The sequence below is a fragment of the Prinia subflava genome, chromosome 9 (genome assembly GCF_021018805.1).
Source record: "Prinia subflava isolate CZ2003 ecotype Zambia chromosome 9, Cam_Psub_1.2, whole genome shotgun sequence".
Lineage (NCBI taxonomy): Eukaryota > Metazoa > Chordata > Aves > Passeriformes > Cisticolidae > Prinia > Prinia subflava.
In genome coordinates, this window is record NC_086255.1 from 23664127 (window position 1) to 23684514 (window position 20388).

The following is a 20388-nucleotide window of genomic DNA, read 5'->3' on the forward strand; positions in this document are numbered from 1 at the left end:
GCTTATTTAACCCACAAGCTGTGATGCTTTATAATGAATCACAATTTAAGAAGGATTGAATGCTTTTAATGGAATCCCTCTATATCTATGTGTAGATGTATGGTTATTTATCTTGCGTGCCCTTGTATTTTGTTCTTAACTATTATGTTTTCATTATTTTATTTGAGAAGATGCAATTATGCTATCTGTAAAATAAGGAAAGTTCTTCTTAAATCTAAGTAATAGGTAGTGAAGAGTTAAAAATCTAAGGTCCTATTAATGTTGAGAAATGCTGACACAAGTTCTTCAGTTCTTTTCCTGACAGAACACCCATCTTTAATTTGCTCCTGTCTTTACCCATCTAACATTGTACATCTGTCCTTGAAAACAGCTCCTGCAGCATGAGCGTAGCCAGTGGAGTCAATTTAGCAAAGGTTGCTGTCTGTGTCCTAGCAGTGCAGGCAGACAGCCTGGAGCTATGACTTATAATCAGCTGAACAGGTATATGAATAATTACTAAAGATAGAAACCTGTGTTAATTGCTGGGTTTAATCCTGGTCTCATAAATTGTTACAGAATCACCCCCCTCTAGCATTAACCATCACCCTCCTCCTGGCATTAGCATGTCAAAATGAGTATTTTTCTCAGATCATAAGTAATCTAGTGGATTTGGAAACTTCTTTAGTTTTAAGACTCTTGCTAGTATTTAAGCATACCAACACTCTGTGATAGTCCTTTATATCCACTTTGAAGCTTTGAGGCCTTGAAGTATTTGGAGTTGACTGAGAGCTGGGTTTCCCAGTTTCTGAAAGCAAAAACTGATGTTAAGCTGTTGTTTCTCTTCAAATGATTGTCTACTAGGAGATTTCTTTAACTCTGAGCAAAGCCACTTTCTTTTCAGGCCATTCCATTTTTCCTTCAATCACTCTGTGTTTGATTATCAAAACGGAGAAAATGATAAAGAATGCCTCTGTCCCTCTAGTTCTGTACTGTTGCTAATACAGTCATCCTCAGTAAGTGGGAAAAATTAAGGGATGCTCTTAGAAATTGATTAGAGTATGAGGGAAAGAGCGACAGTGACTGCATTTGGTCTTCACCAAGAGCATTTTGCCTTATTAGGCTACTTAGCAAGCTAAACTGTACTTTATCTCACAGTCCTCTAAAAATAACTCTGGATGGCTTTCTGGCAGATTGATATAAAAAGTGTAAGATGATGGTACAGGGGGCTGTTTAAATACAAAGCTAGAAGCATGAGCTGGCCTCCAAATGATGAATGCCTTTGTATTTCAGAATGGAAGCTTTCCAAGACAGTGATGCATAGCCACCAATTTGTAACTTTTCTTTTAATTTGTAGCTTTGGAGTTTTATCTGTTTGATTATTATATAATCTTTCATAAGTTTGATATGGCATCATGAAACATCTGAATGCACTTTCAGTGGTTTTCTGCAGTCCACAATTGATTTGAAGAAAGTGACATTCAGTGTTGTTTTCATGGGGCTTTTTAAATTTAAAAAAAACAAACAAACTTGCATCTCAGCTTTCTCACTTTACTGCTCTCACAGTTCACTCATACCACAGACAAAAAGTTCTATCATGAACTCTCCTATGTATAGAATGTAAATAGTGAGGGTAATGAAGGACGTAAGTTCTCTTTACATCTTTTCTTACTGCATTTATGTCCCACTCAGGATGTTTGTATCACGTATTCCTTCTCACAACAGATATGTTCCACATATTAGTGGATTTGTTTTAGAAAATAGTAATAAAAAGGACATAGGCAAATAGCTTAGATTTCCTCTCAAACCCATTTTTGGAGTAGAGGCATCTCTGTGAATGGGACCAAGAGGAGTCTCCCTGCAGAGGGGAAGAGAACTCCAGCTGAGCCAGAAAACCAGAGCAGCAGCTCCTCACACTGCTGTGATGGGGCTGGGATGTGAAGTGTTAACTGGATATGGAGGCTTAGAAGGAAAAGATAAGAGAAAATAGTCACTGGGATTGGCTATTCATGGAGGGCTTACTATTTTGAGATATTAATGAGGAATATTCATACAATTTCTATGTCTGGAAAATAATTGTGAAGAGTCAAAACAGTTCAGACTGGATTTACAATGCCAAGAAGTGCTCAGGAGCCCTAGCAGGGCTTCTACTTTCCAGGCTTCAGTTTCATTTACTCTTTTGCATCCCATTAGTTCTACATTGCCTCACAAGCTGCTGTTCTAATAGTTTTCTATCTTCTTTCAGTGATTAAGTTGCTGTCTTCAGAGCTGCCTCCTTATCCCCTTGAACAATTAATCAGAGAGAGAGAAAGCTTAGCTCTAATTAACCCACAGCTTACTAGAGGTGGGGCTTCTGCTGTATGCTCAGTAAAACCAAATATTTTTAGGGAGAATATATTCTTAATCATCTTGAAAAGCAGCAGAAAAAATGTTTTATGGAAGTGCATACTAAAGTTTTCTTAGAGAGGTAGTAGTCCTCATTGTATTTGAAAGTCTTGCTTTGTTATAACAAGTTTTTAGTACTTTGCAGAACATATGAATGCTGAAACATCTGTTTGAAATCTAAAGAACAGTTCATCAGATAGTCCCCCAAAGTGGTAGAAGGCTAAAAATGTCTAAACTACATGAGGACAATCAAGCAGTTTGCAAGATGTGGTATAGAAATATTCTATCAAAACTTAGTGAAAAATAGGGATGTTTTAGAAATTCACTTGATCATGCTGAAAAAATGGATGTTGAATGGACAGGGCTTCAGTTAATTTTGATTTCTTTCTGATTTTGTAGAGATGTCATGAGCTCTAGCCCAGGTACCAAAAGAGGCACTGAAAGCCATTTGTGCCATGCTCCAGTTTACCACGGAATTCCACTAGAAGCATCCAAAAGTTAGAAAAACAATGAAACTCCTATGTCACGAAAAGCAGATTTTAAAACATACGTTAGCATTTGTAGCAAAACAGATGCATTAAAATAAGGGCAGAGTATCACAGGTTGGGCATATTGCATCTGTCTTTCAAATGAACAGGCTGGGTTGTGAGAGGGCAGCTGCAGTGGCTCAGCTGCAGGTGAAACAGTGCTGGGGACAGCTCTCAGCTGATGCCATCCTTACAGTGATACCTTAGGTCTGGAAAGCCTCTCTTCTGACCATCATGCTACACTACAGATGTGATTTTTCCTTAGTGTACTTTGTTCTTTATTTCTGCATGCTTTGGTTACTTTTGCTTTGCAGTTTTCCATAAAAGCATAGCTGTGAAGAGAACCAAAGATACAAACATAATGAATGGCTTCACTGTGTATTTCTGAATGGTTTTTTGCATTGCAATTTTATAGATCATCTTGTTTTTCTGCACATGGTAAAGACATTAAATCAGAAGAAAGAATCAAGTAAATAGAGATTAGTATATTGCAACGTTATTAGATGGACTGAAGGTAGAACTCGTTTTCCAAATATTTTGGCAATTGTCAGAAGTGTTCATTGGGAGTGCCTAAAGGTTTATCCCGAGTCTTTGCAGAGGCTTGAAGGAATATTGTTTTGTAATGGGTTAACAAGAACATGAGCATTTCCATGGTGTTCAAAGTTAAATAGGGCATAAGTGTCTTTGAGAGGATTTTGGGTGTTTTGGTCCAATTGCTGTGTGCATCCAAAACAGCCTTTGGTGTTACCAGGTTCAGATCAGAGGGTTCATCAAAACATTGAGTTACCAAGGGCTACAAGCAAACAGTGATCATGAGCAGCAGGAAAAAAAAAAGCAGATACTGTCTTACTACATTTTATAACTTCCCTACCTTTGTTTAATAAAGCCTAATGCAGAAGGGACCAAAGGCTATGTACCTTAGTCATAGAATTCTTTGCAATGTAGTAATCTCTTACTTAAACAGGATAGGACTAAACCATGTGAAAGGGTCTTTCTGTACTTTGCTCTTAAATACTGGGGTTTCTTTTCACACGTCTTTTTAGAAGTTTATTTGATTATGTAAAAATGGGTTATGCATGAAAGACACTTGATGCAGGGTAAAAGGATTTTAATTTTTGTTTTTTTCAAGTACATGGTTGATTTTTTACTGGGATGCAGCCCTTAGATTTATAACAGCTTCAACTGATTCAACCTACTGTGAAACATTAGGAAAAATCGACAAGGCCACTGATCCATGTATTCTGTGTATTTCAACTATGTAATTGTAAGCCTTCTAAAGAGATTTTTGAATCCTTTGAATCAATAGTAAAATATATACATATCCAGGGAACTAATTCTTGGGCAAATAACCTGCTCTAGACAAATATTGTAAGGAACTACCCTGCTGTGTTCAGCAGTGCAGCAAAACTCGGATGAATAAAGATTGGTTCCCGAGATAAACCTTTAAATCTTTGGTCATAGAAAATTTGCATTGCTAAAGGATTATATTATGACTCGGTGGGCAATAACTGCTATTACAGCTACTTGAGGAGATTTTCCTTACCCATTTATGCTTTCTTGCTCTGCTCTTTTCTCAGCATACCTCTCACAATGATATTACAGTAGAACACGATGCTGTCCCACCTCGTACAGTCTATTTGATACTGAAGTATCCAAATGGGTGATTTGTTCTCCACCCCCCTGCAGCCTCTACTTCTTTTGCTGTTGGTGGTCTGCATCTTTATTACAGGTGTTGATCTATTTGACTAATTTCTTGCCATATCACCAAAGAGGGGCAAAGCAGGAGAGAAGTGAGAATTATGCCCAAAGGCTACCTCACTTGAAGTAGCTGAAGATAAGCATCATGCTGTCTATGTTGAGCAATCAAAGGCACCCTAAGATATTAATGTGTTCACATCATTATCTTGTTCACCACAAAAAGCTGGTGTTCCATGGGCACATCTGCTGCATCATCTCAACTTAAGGACAGGCTTCTGACTTCTCAAAAACACACTCCCTTCAGAGAGATGTCTTGGCACGGAGAGCAACAAGCAATACCATAAGAACATGGTTTGCTTCTGTGCCAACAGTGGCTGATGGGATTGAGATTTAGAAAGTTTGTTGGTAATATTGTTTCACATTGACTGAAATCTGCTGAACAGACAAACATTATTTCCTGCTTTGAGATAAATAGGACTTCTCTGAAAATATTCCAGCTCTTAATCAGCTAGAGGTGGTTCAAGAGTCTCCTCTTTCCTCCCACTGTAGAACTCAAAGATGTGCTGACCCCTGTCTCCCCTCTCCTGTGAGGCTGAGCTGGGACAGCAGCCAGCAGCAGGCACAGCCCCAGACACTGGGATCCCTGAGCCTCAACAGAGCCACACAAAGCACAGCCAAAGAGCCTGCTCTCCCACCCCGATGAAAAAGGTGCTTCCCAGGACAGACCTGCTTCTCCGAGTGTGTGTGTCTTCAGTGAGTTGTGTTAATAGTTACCATTGCCTGAGATAACCCTCCTTGTGATGTAATTTGACATACTGCTGTCAGAGGGGCTTAAACATAGTAATCTTTAAAAATGATTGGGAATTTGCCCTGGAGAAAAAACTGTTATGATTAATTTCTACAAATGATAAACCACTCCTTCTTCAAAATACTGCATGCTATGAAGTGTGATTTAATCCATTTGACTATAGAGCCTGATGCTTCTGACAACTGTGACTCAAATGTCATCACAGAAAGTGATATTTCAAGTGGCAGGGTGGGATTAGAAACCTGCTGAAGATTTTTCAAAGGAGAAGTAAGTACATAATTTTTAGATAAGTGATTTGTCTACACTAAACCACTTCCTCTGAAAAGACAGGCAACTTTAAAAGAGAAACCTACACTGTTACACTAGAAGGAGCAATTTAATTGCAGAGAAATACTACTTATGATGGTAGGTAGAGAAAAAAACCCCATAGGATACTGGTCAATGTGTTTTCTATACAGAAAAAATTAAAATTACTTTTCACCCTCAGAAAATAACTTAATCGAGCCTTTTATGAGGAAGGAGCCAGTCTCAGTATCTGGGACCTCGCGACCACCTGATACATTCTTGTTGCTGCTTTGTGTGTTTTTCCAAAATAGAAAAAACACCATGATAGCTTATGAATTGTATGAAAACTGTAAATGCAGTAAAACCTGAAACAAGCACAGAAACGTTCATTCTATCAAGAATTCATGTAGCATTAGAGCGATTATCAATTTCATTCACATCCACCAAGTCTGAACTCAGTGCACTTATATTAGTAGGGCAATTTAGTCCTTGTTTTGGATTATTGAGATACTTCTCATTGCTTTGACAGTCCCCTAAAACTTGTGCTTCCTATATCTCTTCTGCTAGTCTAGCTGTTTAATTTGCACCTCCTTAAAGCATCTGTCTACTCTGAAAGGCGATGAAAAAAATGTGTAAGGTTCTGTACTTTTCTTCCATGTGACTGAATCTGAAGTTTGACCAGCTGCAGTGGAAACTATTTTGTGTAAGTTTGTTCCAGCAGCCCTGTGGGTCCACCTGCATGTGTGAGGACCTAGCTGGGGGCTCGCCCAGGCTGTACAGACTGTCTGCTATGGACACCGGCCCTGGAGCACCTGGAGAGCCGTGTTGCTGTGAAGTGTTCCTCAGCCACGCTTGTGCAGCTCTGAGATGGCACCAAGTGTGGAGGGTTTGGTTTGCAGTTCTGCTTGGTCTGATGGCTGTGGAGAGAAAGCAGTAACCCTGTCTGACAGGCTGACCTTGAGATCCTGTATCAGGAGTGGAAGTTAAGTGAGAGCACACATAACTTTTACCTGTTTGTAGTGGATTCCCTAGGGCGAGGGGAAAGAAAAAAGAACATGAAGTCTGACAATGCTTTTTTGTGGAATCATTTTTCAGAGAAGAGCTGCTCTTTGATATCTCTGATAGTTTGCTGCTCCGATCTGTCATGTTGCCTGCTCTCTGCTAAGGTGTTTGGGAAGCACAGTTAAGTGACTGTAAGCATGGCAAGGGAAGCTGGGGCCATTTTTTCACTGAAGGGAATTTTGCTGGAGAGACAGTATTTTTTGCAAGTTCTCCTGTTTTTATTGTTTGTATTTTGGTTGTTTCTCGCTGGAACCTGCCGGCTGCTTCACTGCGAGACGGCCGGGTGCGCCTTTAAGAGGTGGAGGTGCCTTTGTGCAGGTTGTGCGGGGAAGGAAGTGGCTCTGCACCGAGGAGGGTGGCAGGAAAAGGCTGGTGCTCGGCTGGCCACAACTTAAACTGCCAGTTTTCCCTTTGAGAGGCAGCAAAGAATTGTCGCATTAGTTTCCTGGGGATTGACTGATAGTTGCCTATTTTTTTTCCCCCTTTCGCCACTGTCATTTGGAACGCTGAGCACCGCAGGCACAGCTGGACATGTTTAGAACTCTTTGGTGGGCAGCCCTGAACTGGCAGTGCCGTGGGAACGGGTGATGTCTTGGGAGCAGAGTGCGGCCGGCAAAGGTGAAGAGCTGAACTGCAGACACAGCCCAAGGAACCTGCCCGGGCCAGGCTGTCCCGCAGGTGACAGCGGTCCCGGTGGCAGCCGCAGCCCCCGCCTGCCTCAGTTTCCCCTGGCGGCGGAGGGCCGGCGCCCGTCGCTGCGCCGAGCGGCAGCTCTGGGGCACCCTGGGGCCCGCAGTCGGCGCCGCCGCTTCAGCGATGTCCCCCGGCGCCCCCCTGCCCGGCCCGCCGGTCCCCGCCGGTCCCCCCTGCCCGGCCCGCCGGTCCCCCCTGCCCGGCGCGGGGCGGCGGCCGGTCCGGAAGGAAACTCCGGGCAGCGGGGGCCGCCCGCCCCGGGCGCTGCTCCGCCGCCGAGGCTGCCCTGGACGCTAATTAGCATGACTAGTTTGATGGATTTCGTCAAAAGCATTCAGCAAACAGGGTAGGGGGGAAGCAAGGGTATAAGATTTCCCAAATCTCAAGACTTTTCAGCCCCGGTGCCCTTAATGGTTTGTTACGCGGGCTCGAACAAGTGTTGCTTCCAATTAATTGATCGAGGGGATTTATTTTAGTATTTTGGCTGGGTGCCAGAGACGGAGGCTTTGTCCTAGCGTTTTAAGCACCACCCCTCCTTGCAAGTTTGAAATGTGAGCTGCCTGGGTGGTTTTTTTTCCTCCTCTTTCTCTCTCTTCCTTCTGGCAAAGTGGCTGTGGCTCTGTGTGTGTGTGTGTGTGTGCGCGTGTGCGTGCGTGAGAATGAGAGAAGGACATTCCTCTCTGTGTAATGGGAAAGCAAGACATGGATCACTAGAGACAGAAAAGAGAACCATCAATATCAGTAACATGCAGCTGAGGTGAGATTTTTCTGAGTGTTTGATTTTCTTAAAACCCTTTCGGAAGATTTACAGCAGCCTTCTGCCATGCTGTATGCCGAAGACGTACTCCTGAGCAATGTCATAGGGATGCTTACATGTCTATCGCCGTTTTAGGTCTGTTCGCGTACGTGTGAAGTTTTAAAGCTTAACCTGATTCTCTTTATTGTCTCTAGAGGGTTGTAGCTTGAGCACAAATAGCCTGTTGGCAAGTACGGCATGAGCCCATTAGCAAGACTCCATCTGTGATTGGTTTTGCCTGGAAACCGGGAGACAAGCAATGAATAATTGATGTGTGTTGTGCAGTAGCTGGACAGGCAAAGAGGAGAGAGAGAGGGAGAAACAGAGCAGGGTGCCCTCAGAGGGGGAGAGCGAACAAGCTTGAAAATAGCTACTGGCTGCCTTGTGCTGAGATGAAGGCAACCCCGGCTGTCTTTGTTCTGCACTGGCTGCTTTCTGCCTAGAAGTGTTTGCAGACATATGTGGCCTCTCTGCAGCGGCAGAGGCGGGCGCGCAGAGGAGGGGCGGCAGAGGAAGCCCGGGCTGGTGAATGGGCTGTAAGTCGGGGGTAAGTTGGTTCCGGGGGCGGGGGCCGTGTGCCGTGTGAGTGTGCACGGCCGTGTGTGTGTGTGTCTGTGCGTGTGTGGGTGCGGGCGGGTGCATTGTGGGAGCGCGGCTGGCAGCGATGGCAGCGGGCTCTGCCCGCCCGGCCCGGCCCGGCCCGGCCCGCCCGGCGCCGCCGCTGCGCGGGGCTCCCGCCGCCCGTCCTGCGGCTCTGCCCGCCGCACCGGCAGCACCGCCGCCTGCATCTGCACTCGCCAAACCAAGGGGCAACACCAATCAGCGGTGGCCTTCCCCGCAACTTTAGCCTGTCTGGCACCGTCAGAACGTGACAAGCTGTTCTGCAAACAGCAGTGACAATACTGCTGCCACCATTTCATTTTTGCTGTCTTGATAAAGACCTTGCCATGCAGAACTCACATCTGTGGCAAGTGGTTTCACGGAAAATCTCAAAGTGCCATTAGTATCAATGACAGTCTCGGGTATTCCGGTTGACAAGTTTTTTGCCCCTTATGTTTAGTAGTAACAAGTGTCCTGTTTATTCTTTTCCTGCGTAAAAACTAAAAAGGTTATTTTATTTGCATATGATTTAAGGAGTTTTGAGGAAGTTTCAAACTAGTGATGCCAGACTGGAATTTGGGAAGTTGGTTTTATTGATCAGTTTAGTTAGTTGGCTTAACACAAATAATATCTAAAAACTGAATAAAATAGCATATATCAATATACACCAAAAACAAAATGTGAAGGATCTGTACAGCTTCAGTGTTTGTAATTCAGATGTTGACAGCACGGTCTGTTGGGGGAAGAGAGGTCGTTGTTGTAGATAACAGCTCTTTGAATTGGAAAAATTGCTGTGTAAGGTAAAATATACTTTGCATAAAGTAGCATCAGTGATTCTGGGTCCACTAAAGCCACTGTCAAAACAAGTTGTGACTTCAGTCATACAAATTGCTTGTCCTGAGTTCAGGTGAGTCCATTATAAGATCTGGTTGACAATCCCTTCTTACCTCTCATCTTTTGATGGAATAAACACTTTCTGTAGACATCTCATGGCGTGAAGTGGTTAAATTGAACCCACACTTACGACAACTTACCTTGGCTCCTAATACTATAGAAGATAATGTTCATTCTGCAGATCTGTAGATTTTGGAATGAAAAGTTATTGTGGAGACAGTTTCTTTCAAGAAGTCATGTCTCAGGTTAAGCTAACCAGGTCATTGGGCTGGGGTGACCTAAGAAAAGCAATTAGCGTGACTGAAACGCTGCTTGGAAATGGAAGTACGTCAAACTAAGATCCAGCTAAAATTGCTCTATGTTGCCTAATGTTGCCTGTAGTTTTGGTTCAAGTTGGAAGTTTATTACAGTTATCTTGGTGATAAAATAATTATCAGCATCTAATCATGCATAAAAGTGGAAACTCCTCTGACTTGAGCAGAAGCATGTCTTTCCATGCTGTCACCAATCTGCTTAGCAGAACTTTGTTCCTCTTTTTGCTTAGCATTTAAATTGAGATGGCAGCTAAAGTGCAATACGACGTGAACAAAAGTTTGGGTTTATGTAAATTTATTTCAGAAGAACTCAGTCAGTAATGCTGCAATTTAAATGAACAGAAGAGTGTTACCAAAGGCTTGGTATCAAATTTTTGGTCAAAGTTTGATTTAAAACACTACTTGACATTGATTTGATTCCTATCTACCCCACCTTTACCCCTTTCTGGAGGAGCCATCAGAAAATTCCTGGGGAAATACATCTGCAAGTGCAGTGAAATGTCACTAGTAAAGGAGTCATGTCAATGAGCAAGGTACAGTTTCATGTTACCAGTTGAAGATACTGATCATAAGAGAAGTTTGAAACATAGTCATAAGCCTTTAATCTTGTGTAGGTCATAGTAGAATGGGCACAAATGTCAAAACTGTGGGTCAATGTCTCTGTGATCCTGGTTGAAATGTTGCTGTTCATATTCCAGTGAAACGCATGCACTCTCTTGTATTACTTGTGCTGGAAGTAGCATTACTCCTGGGACCCTTATGCTGGGTGGATGCTCCAGGAACATCCAAGAAAGCTTGTCCACATGTAGCAGACAGGGAACAGCTATTGGCTACAAAGCAAACAAGCAGAGCATGCAAACCAAGAATGAGAGGAGAATAGTGGATACTTAGGCTCAATGAATAAACAATTTGTTGTTGTAGTAACAGGTGCTGTATTAATTGCAGTGAGATGGTTTAGAGAGAATAGTCTGACAAAACAGGCTTGCTGCTGCCATAAGAGTTAGTGCAGCAATTAGTTCAAGAGAGAGTCTGAATCCAATGCCCCAAGCCCCTGCAATTACAAGATGTGTAACTAAGACAAGAGAATAGCGTTTTTCTATGTCACAAGGTAAGCTGAGGACACAGAAGTTCCCACGTTATCCTCAGCTGTCACTGGGACTGTGAGAATGCAAGGCTGCTTTCTCATGACCATTACACCAGCAAAAGGGATATGGCTCAACAGTGACCAAAAATCATTAGAGTGAAGCCATCAGGAAACTGTCACTCTACGGGATGGCACAATTGTAACTTTTTTTTTTTTCTCATAACAAGAGAATAGACTGTAGATGATCTTAAAAAATACCAAAAGAACTGATCAGGGAAGGAGCTAACCAGCAGAAAACAAATTACCCCAAAACCTTATCATGTGAAACGTTGTTAAAATGATGTTCCAGAGATCTCAGTGAAGATGCTCTTTGGTTTGCTTCTTCTCAGTGGGAGAACTGAGAGTGCCACAGGAAATACCTTCCTCTGAGGCTGCTCTGGCAAGGGGAACTTCTGTCTTCTCTCGGGTGGAACAAACAGAAGAAGCTGCTCGTAATAGACTGCCATGACACTGCTTGTAAGCAGCTGGACAGCAAGGCTTTTGCTCAAGGAAAAAAAAAAAAGGTTGGGAAAAGTGGCTTCCTCCCAGCTCTGCTCAGCTATTCCTGCATTGGAGTTCAGAGCTGTGCAAGCTAAAGCTGGGTGATCTCACTGAAGCCTTGCTGGGCATGTGGAGAGCTGTGCAGGCTGAGCAGGTGGTTCACTGCTTCTGGTACCGTGCAGGATAGAGCAGAGACACATCCAGAGAGTTAAAAAAAATCATGTAAGAAATGACCCATTGGTATGTCCCCTAAATTTCCTAGAGTTTGTTTTCCTTGTACTGCCCTTCCAGAAGAAACCAGAAAGTTCTGTGAAAAAACCAGTAGACGTGACATCTGTAGTGTGGTGTTACTGGCTGTTCTTTGAAATAACCAAAACAAACAAAAAAGAAAATTAATTAAAAATAACTAAAAGTTAACACACTTGAAAGAATGTATTAAGTTGATATCATTTGGCTATTCTAACAGCAGGATAGGAACCAAAATTTCGTGGGGTATACCTTCTTATAAAATGCTGAAGCAAAACAATGTTTTGGTATATAAAACAGTTGCTTTAGAAGTAACTAAAAACAATTTGAAGTTACTGAAGAAAGCCTTTTAAACCAGCATGTGAAATGATGAGCTAGCCTTGGAATGAAATGGCTGTTTCACTAATTGTGAGAGGTACACCAATGTGCAGTAAAGCAAAGCAGTAACAGCTTCCAAGGCATGGGGAAGAGTGTGTATCCATTCATCATCAGAGAGAAAGCAGCCAGCCAGTCTGGCTTTCACTGACAGTTCAGTGAGGAAACAAGAGAAACCCAGAAAGAACACAGACAGGTCTTTTGTTTCTATTTTTAATTGGAAGCTGCTTGAAGAATTTTCTCCTTAAAATCAAGACAAAGTTATAGTTATAAAGAAAAGTGAGTGACATTGGGACAGTAATTTCTTAAGTAGTGTGGAAGGCTGCCACTCAGCCCACCTCTAATAAATACTATACATTTCTTCAGTTCTTGACCTGGATCATTCTTAAATGTTTTCTGGAGTATGTTACTAATCCTGAGTCTTAGCTTATTTGGGATCATTCTGTTGACAGTGATCCAGTACAACCAATGACAGTTTTAACTATTTCCTTAAAAAAAAAGTTAATTTTCTTCTCAGTTGTCTTGTTAGTACCAATAAAATGTTCTGACAGCCAGCTAAGATCCTAATTCTTGTTGTTGATTATAACTGAAGTACAGCTCTCAACATTTTGATGAGTAACCGTTAATGTTTGTTTTAAATTTCTGATCCTCAAACTGAATTTTGTTGTTAGTAGTTTGTGGTTTTTATATCTCCTCATTGCCCCTTTCATCTATTAAATTAGGTTTCAGGAGGTTGGCAAGCTGGACTCTTTGTTGATGTCTTGGAAGCAGACAAAATCCCACAATTGTTGGTTAATACAAGCTTATTAGAATGCTATTTGGATATAGTGTTATAGTACCTGGAGAGGTTCATTCTTTCATGATCTTGTCATTAAAACTATCTGTACTGGATTTCCAAAATCATTCTGACCTAACTTAGTTACAAATAAAGTGAGTAGAGCTTCAGTAGAAGCAGAACTAGGGCAGATGGGAAGAACTGGGATTCCCATAAAGTGCACTCCTTTAGATATTCTTGACTGTCTTCTCATGGTCAGCCTAAGAAGGTAATAGGGAAAACTAACAGGGGTTTGTCACAGGATTCCCTTCAGTTCTCAGTTAGCTATGCTAACCAGTTTTACAGACCTGGTGTTTGCTTTTTATATTTAATATATTGAGCATTTATTAACAATCTTATTTCTGCATTAATATGTAGTACGAAAAGAAGAAATACTGGGGAGGGGGTGTTGTGCCACTTAGTGCCACTTCCTTATCCATATACCAGGCCAGACTTGAAAGAGAGGTGTTAACAGTACTTTCACTGTCTTATCTACTGACACTATCCAACTGTTTCTGCAAGTTAAGGTTTTCAAGCATCAGCCTAGCAGCATGGCTTTCAGAGGAGCCTGTCATGATTTACTTATTCATACAGATTGCAGTGGCTTATGTAGTCTTGATCCTGCTTGATCTGCCAGCAGTATTTGCTTCTATTGATCACAGGCTGTTATTTGACTGCCTTGAGCAGCTTGTAGGTCTCCCTGGTTTTGTTAACGGGGTCTGCCACGGATACTTCTCAGCCTTCTCACTTTGCTGCTGTCAGTGGTTTTAACTCCAGATTTCCTGCTCAGACAGATTCTCTGCTTAATTGTGTCACGCTGGTTGTGTTTTTCAGTAAGTTTCATAGTTCACCTTAGCGAGCTATGGTGCTGAACTGGGGTTCTGTCCCGATTTGGCTGTTAGCTCTGGTTTAAAATGAGTGTTTAGCGATGTGCCTGGCTGTCAGGTGAAGTTTTAAGTGTGTAAAAACTCCTCCTGTGCTAGGTGTAATAAAATACCGTGTTTTTGGAAATAACCAGCAGTTCTTCATGTTCCTATACACCTTTGCATTCCTACTGTTCTTCTGGCAACAGGGCAATTGAGAGGTTAGTCTGGAAGAAACTCAGAAACCAGTCATCTTGCACATAGACAAGTACTGTTAGATTGTCCTGTTTCAGCCCACTTCCCAAATGGTTGTATATGTTTTCTAACTATTCCATGGGGTGGAAATCTTGTAATTCCTTAATTGGCTGATTTACCTGGAAGGTCCTTGAAGTAATTTGTGTTTGTCAAGACGCACGCATCATCAAAGCAAAGTTGCAGTTGAATCGGGTTAGAAACAAATGTTCATGTAAGTTTATATATGGTATTAGTCCATTAGTAATGGAAGATGTTAATTTTTTACTTAATGACTTTACAATTTATAAATATACTTTTGAGATCTTTGCAAAATAGAGGCATAGATGGTCCTGGTGTATTTTGTGTTTCTGGTTTTAGTACAAGACTGACCTTTTTTAGAACATGCTGTTAAGCTTCTGTCTGTTACTGTTTGTGACACCGTGTATCATTTTCATAGAAACACAGCCCCCCAGATGGTCTTTGAGCAAACAGAACAGTTATTCGCAGGCTGGCTTTTTGAAGAAGTACTTGAGATGGAAATTTATGAGGACCAAGTGGTTTTTATTTGTAAGGAACACATTTAATGTGTGATGACTATGTAGATGTACAGCCTCCTATGTACACACATCTAGTAAAACTAGGATGTTGGCTGTCTGGCTTGCCCGACATTCAGCAAACTTCCTCTTTGTCTCTACATCTACAAAAAATATCAGGGAGAGTAATTCTCTCACAGAGAGAGTTCAGGACTTTGGAGAGTTGATCATTAGTGTGCATCACCCCGTAATCTTGGATTTTGTATTTTGTGATGAGCAGAACAGAGGACAGAGTTTATAATATTTGCTGAGTTAAGAGTAGGTTGTAAGAGATAAAAAAATGGAAGTTTTAAAGTCCTGTCTTAAGTGCTGACTTTAAATGACTCACTTCAAACACTCATGAATCATGTTGCAAAGGCAAAAATGTCCTTCTTGTTAAATGACTGTAATCTAAAATGTTACAGAGAGCTAAATGATTTATTGATGTCTATTTCTGAGGCGTTTACCTGCACCTGTAGCCAGCCCATTCCATTTATTTTGGCTTGCTGACAAATTAGCAGGCTATTTGTATGTCAGATTTGGTCAGTAGTCAGCTCCCACCCCCTTACATATTGAACTGCTGCTAATTTAATTGTTTGTGCTATTGGCAATTTACTATCCAGATAGATGTCATTCAGGGGAGCTCTTTTGCATAGTGAAGAGAAAAAGCAGAAGATCTATTCTCATAGTGCCTTGTAGAAGGACAGCATGCAGAAGAGAGCAGCTTTCAAGCCTCTTCCTTGCACACAGGCAATCATCTGTGCATTGCCTTCCTTTCTGCTAGTTTGGAGTGTCAGATATTAGGTTTTGTATTTAGTAGCTGAAATGAGATTAACTCTGTGATTATGACCATTGTTGCTGTATCTAGGCACCCCTCAAGAGTGAGCAGTCCAAATTACATATTGGAGTTTTAGCTGTGTGCATAAGTTGCATAAATACTCTCAGGGGGAGTTGAAGTGAGCATTGCCACCTGCAGTGGTCACATTGCAGTGCTTGAGTAAGTTTTGTGGGGTTTTGAAGGCAAAATTACTGTTTCTTGCTAAATTGTTTTAGCTGCTGGCTTAGATCTTCATGTAAGGTGAGAATCCAAGTGCTGCTTGTCCCAGTCAGAGTCTCCACTGCTGCACAGAGCAATTGCAGGGTGCCTGGCCTCGGTGCCAGGGTGCCCCCAGCCCTGCTGCTCCTCTGTGCACGGCCGCTGCTGCCAGCTGCAGCTGCTCACCGTGTTTGCCACACACAGAGGACTAGTGAAATCTGTTGTGTGGCTATGTTTTCTTCAGCTTAGTTAATCTGATCCTGCACTCTTGAGTGTTAAGTAAGATAGGAAATTTGGGCTTTGACACAGCCAAAAAGATTTCCGTGAGGTGGGGGCATGGCCTTTGGTGGCCATCCTGGCCATCTGACTCTGCTAGGGTTCCCTGGGACTGCAGGTGGGGGCAAGGCTCAAACACTGCTTTGTCCTCTGAAACTGCTCCATGGCTGCTAGTTAACACTGCTGGCACTGTGCAGCTTGAAATGCTTTATGGTCTTACATCTACTTAACCTTTAGTGTTTTCTGTCAACATCTATTATGACCTGGTGGCCTATGGTTAGTAAAATGTGCCCTTGCAGGCTGCCAGATACTGTAATGGAATTAAGCCTTTAAAATTATCAGACCTGTCAAAGGGGCTTATAATCCTGTGAGAGCTTTAAGTGGTTTCTTACCTTCGCTTCAACACACATTTGACCTGGTTGAAGTGGTATTACTTGACTGTTTTGTTTTTACTTCCTATTAATACTTCTAAAACTGGGGGAGGGAAGAGGAGGGGAAAAAAATAATTTCCTTGGCATCTTTATGAGGATCCTCTTCAGTTCTGTCCCAGATACCTTTTTTATTTTCACTCTCTTGCACTTGTAGATTAAAGTCTGCAGATATTTCTGTGGGAACTTGCTCCTTTAAGTAAGGGCATAAGGATATTTCATTATGTGCCTTTGTCAGTCAGTGTGCACTGAGGGCTGGCACAAGGTGGGAGGGAGTGTCAGGCTTGCTTTGAGGGAGGCTGCACTCAACAAAGTGCTCACAGAAGGTGCTGAACCAACACCTCTGGAAATGAATGTCCTCTGCAGAGTGAGTGTAGGATGGACAGTAACATTGCAGTTACTCATATTTACCACTTGTGCTTCAGTCTGAGCAGAGGATAGTATGAGATTTTGAGATGGTTTACCTTTTGCTAGTTAGTTTTCAGTTACCTGTGGAAATGCTGAAATGAATTTTGTAGCATTGTAGTGGTGTCCCTGTGATTATAACACAGTGCCTGGTGGCCATTAACACCACAAGGTAATTAGCAGAGAGATACTACGTGTATCATATCCAACAGAAATTGAAATATGCCGTAGAGGAGGGAATTTGACCCTGTCACATGCAGCCTGTAGCCAAGTTTGGCAGGTCACCTTATCTGAGCCTGATTCCTTAGCCTCACTTCACAGCAGTTTGCTGTCTCAGTGAAGTGGTTGTATGTGAGCCATTTCTTTAAGTTACTGCACATTTTTAACACTGTTTTGTTTTCGAGGAGTGATGCAACTTCAGCATATGAAGTAGCGCCATGCTGGCTCAGTTTCTTACTACCAGCAGGGTGATGTGAGGTGAGGAAAGAGAATAAAGCTTATAAAATGCTATTCCAAAATATAGCAAATAAAATGCTGTCTTGTTTGAGATTTATCAAGTTGTAGATGCTGTCAAGTTTGAGACTTTTGTAAGTGATAGAGGGAAACACGCAGCAGCCGTTTCTTCTGTGAGGAAAGGCCCTTTTATTACAGCAGTTTTGGAATTTTTTTTACATTTTTACTCTTTGCGTAATTAAGCAAATTTTTTTAAAAAAGTGATTCCTGCTCCTACACTGCATGCAGACATTAGCCCAATAAATAAAATTAATTAAAAAAATAGTTTAGGTTTTCTGAGGTGACTTTAATTGGGATAGATGCTGGAATAAATTGGCCTCTTGGATAAGGAGGACAAATAGACAAATGCCCATCCCCCCAAAAAAGTAACTCCTGTTACAGTTTTTAGAGCAATTACACTCAATACTAAATCCTGAGTTGGAATGCTCTAAAATCCTGACCTTCCTACAGGTGTACTTCTCTTTTTTCTTTGTTTTTGGTATACAAATATCAAGAACCTCCCAGGACACCCACTGCTAAGCAGAAGAAATGGACATGTAGGAATGAAACCTGTCATCAGGCAGCCCTGGTGAATGTCGTGAGATGGGCTGTCTCTCCTGATCCAAGAGCTTGAGTATATTGATGGCAAATATTTTTACTTTGTGACAGTCCAGTGAACGATCTCATCAGTTGTTGCCAGCAGGTGCAAAAACCTTGTGCTTGTGGTAGCAAGACAGGTGTTTTTTCTGTGCTTGTCTTGGGATATGAGCGTCAGGCATGAGTGGCTTTCCTTTCTGAATGTAATTGTCCACAGCATTTTGGAAAGGTACAAAGTAGATTACAATTGTTTCTTAGTGGAGGGAGGGGAGAAGGACCCATCTCAGACATCAAATGCCTGTCATGAAAATTTGGGATCCTTTCTGCCTCCTGGGAAATGTTTAAAACCCTTAATGTTTTAAGGGTTGTCTAGCTGTTCTGAGAGGAAGTACCTGAACTGTTGCTATTTCAACTGTCATGGCAAGGATATGATAATGGTGTGAAAAAAATGAGGAGCAATGAATGTCTTCTTTCAGTACTTACTGTGATTTATTTAACTGGATTGCAAAGACATCAGATGCATTTTTTAAAATAAATTTTTAATAAGCAACAAGGAAAACAGTTTGTACAGTCAGACAAGCAGCTTTCCAAAGTGTCCAGATTCACCATCCTGATTCATCAGTCTGCTGTGTTCTTCTTAGTGTCGAGTGAAACAGAGCTGATGCTCTGAAAAATGGGAGCTCTGTCAATGTTTAGGCTATTTAATCCTCTGTGTTGATTCCCAGTTGCAGTGGTTTCTGGTACCAGTTTGTTTTCTTTGAGCATCCTACTTCTCAATTTTATGTCTCCTGTAGTCAGAGCACACGAACCTGTGAACACTCACTTGGGCCAAGTCATCCCAAATAATGGGTGACAGACACTTCACTTGGAATAGGCATTTTGTTTTCAGCCATCTCATCAATTTCAAGGGTGTACAAATTGCACAAGGCATCAGGGTGACCCAAGGCAGATTGAAATGAGGGAATTTATTTGAATGAAGCAGAGGCTGATCTTAAAACCAATAGTGTATGACAGTTCAACATTTCTTGTTTCTGTGGAGTCCTGAGTATTCCCTCTGCAGCTCAGTTCTGCAGCTTTCTGCTCTGTGTTTACATAATGGCACTTTCCCCTAACATTTTGCTTCTCTGCCTGTGTTTGTGCTGTACTTTGACTGTCAAAATGTCTGTCTGACTGCAATATGGAAGTTAATGTCTTAGTGTGAAAGTAGTATTTATTATTCATTGTCTTTACACTGAAATGTCTCTGTATTTGTTGATCTTCACAAAGCATGTCAAACAGCTGATAATTTCTAAAATATCTCACTCTAAATAGTGCTTGTTACCTTTAAACTGAAGGGTGATTGTGGCTTTCAATTTTCTATCAATGGAACCACCGTGAACCACCCTTCTAATTAATGCCATTTCAAGCTGTTGTACAGTTTCACTCATAGTATTTGGCAAATTCTTGTTCGGAGGGCTTTAGATTGTTAACAGACTGAGGCATTTTAAAGAAATGTTACCAGTTGTCACCATCTAAAACCGGAATCTACATCAGAGTTTCCCCATATGTATTTTCATTGTTTTTGTAATCTGTTTTGAGATCAGTTTTGCATGAATCAAAGGATCCAAGGGGGGAAAAAATATCTTAAGTGTCTCTCTGCAGAAGCTTCTCTTTCAGATTTCATTGATGATCAAGATATTTGTGGTCTGTCCTTAACTCTCCTTTTTCTTCATAATTACACTAGAGATTGAAGATTGTGTTTCATACTGCATGAGTAGTAACATCTACATACAAGTAGTGACTCAAGCAGTGAAATAATCCATAATCAGATTTCCTCCAGTAATGGTAATTTCTCTCTTAAAAGCAGGAAGATAGCTCCATCTGTGTAGGAAGTAGAATAGACCTGTGTTCTGATTTACCACACCTGTAAATAAGCAGGGAAAAGAGGAAAAATGCAGGGGAGAAAAAGGCTGCTACATCAACAGTTGTCTGATAGTTATGGAATTACTAACATCATTTTTGCTAGAAATTAGCCATCAGACTGGTAACTTCTGCCTACCTTACACTACTCTTTTACATTTTTCCACAGAACTACATATGCTTCCCTTTTTATAGATTGAACTCTGAAAATTTATCTGCGCTCCACTGAATTTCCATTTTACATGATGTGAAAGGCATGTACCTTCTGGGAGATAGTTTATGACTTGATTTGAGTGATTTCTCTGAAACCTGGAAGAAAGACATTAAGGTGTAAATGATAAGGAGTTTTGTGGAGTGAGGATGAAATCACCTGGAGCGAGATCTGCACATAAAACTTGTGTGTGCTTGGAAATGCCATTAAGGACTGTGCTTATTTACAACATTCAGTACAGGCAAAAATGCTAGAATAGGTATCATTCCACAATAAAA

General features: G+C 41.5%; 1 protein-coding gene across 10 annotated transcripts in view; it reads left to right on the forward strand.

Annotated features, from left to right (window-relative positions):
* ZMIZ1 (zinc finger MIZ-type containing 1) overlaps positions 1-20388 on the forward strand; it is a 339556-nt gene that overhangs the window by 240263 nt on the left and 78905 nt on the right. Inside the window, exon 1 of one of the 10 annotated variants that reach the window (XM_063405937.1) lies at positions 8034-8191. The exons of 7 other annotated variants lie outside the window; for them this stretch is intronic. Coding sequence is in view for 1 of the 3 variants with exons in the window: in XM_063405935.1 (XP_063262005.1) it covers positions 8760-8766 (7 nt within the window). In the remaining 2 variants the exon portion in view is untranslated. Of the gene's footprint in view, positions 1-8033; positions 8192-8527; positions 8778-20388 lie in introns of those variants that run through there. 2 more of the 10 variants (XM_063405935.1, XM_063405936.1) reach the window with 2 other exon arrangements.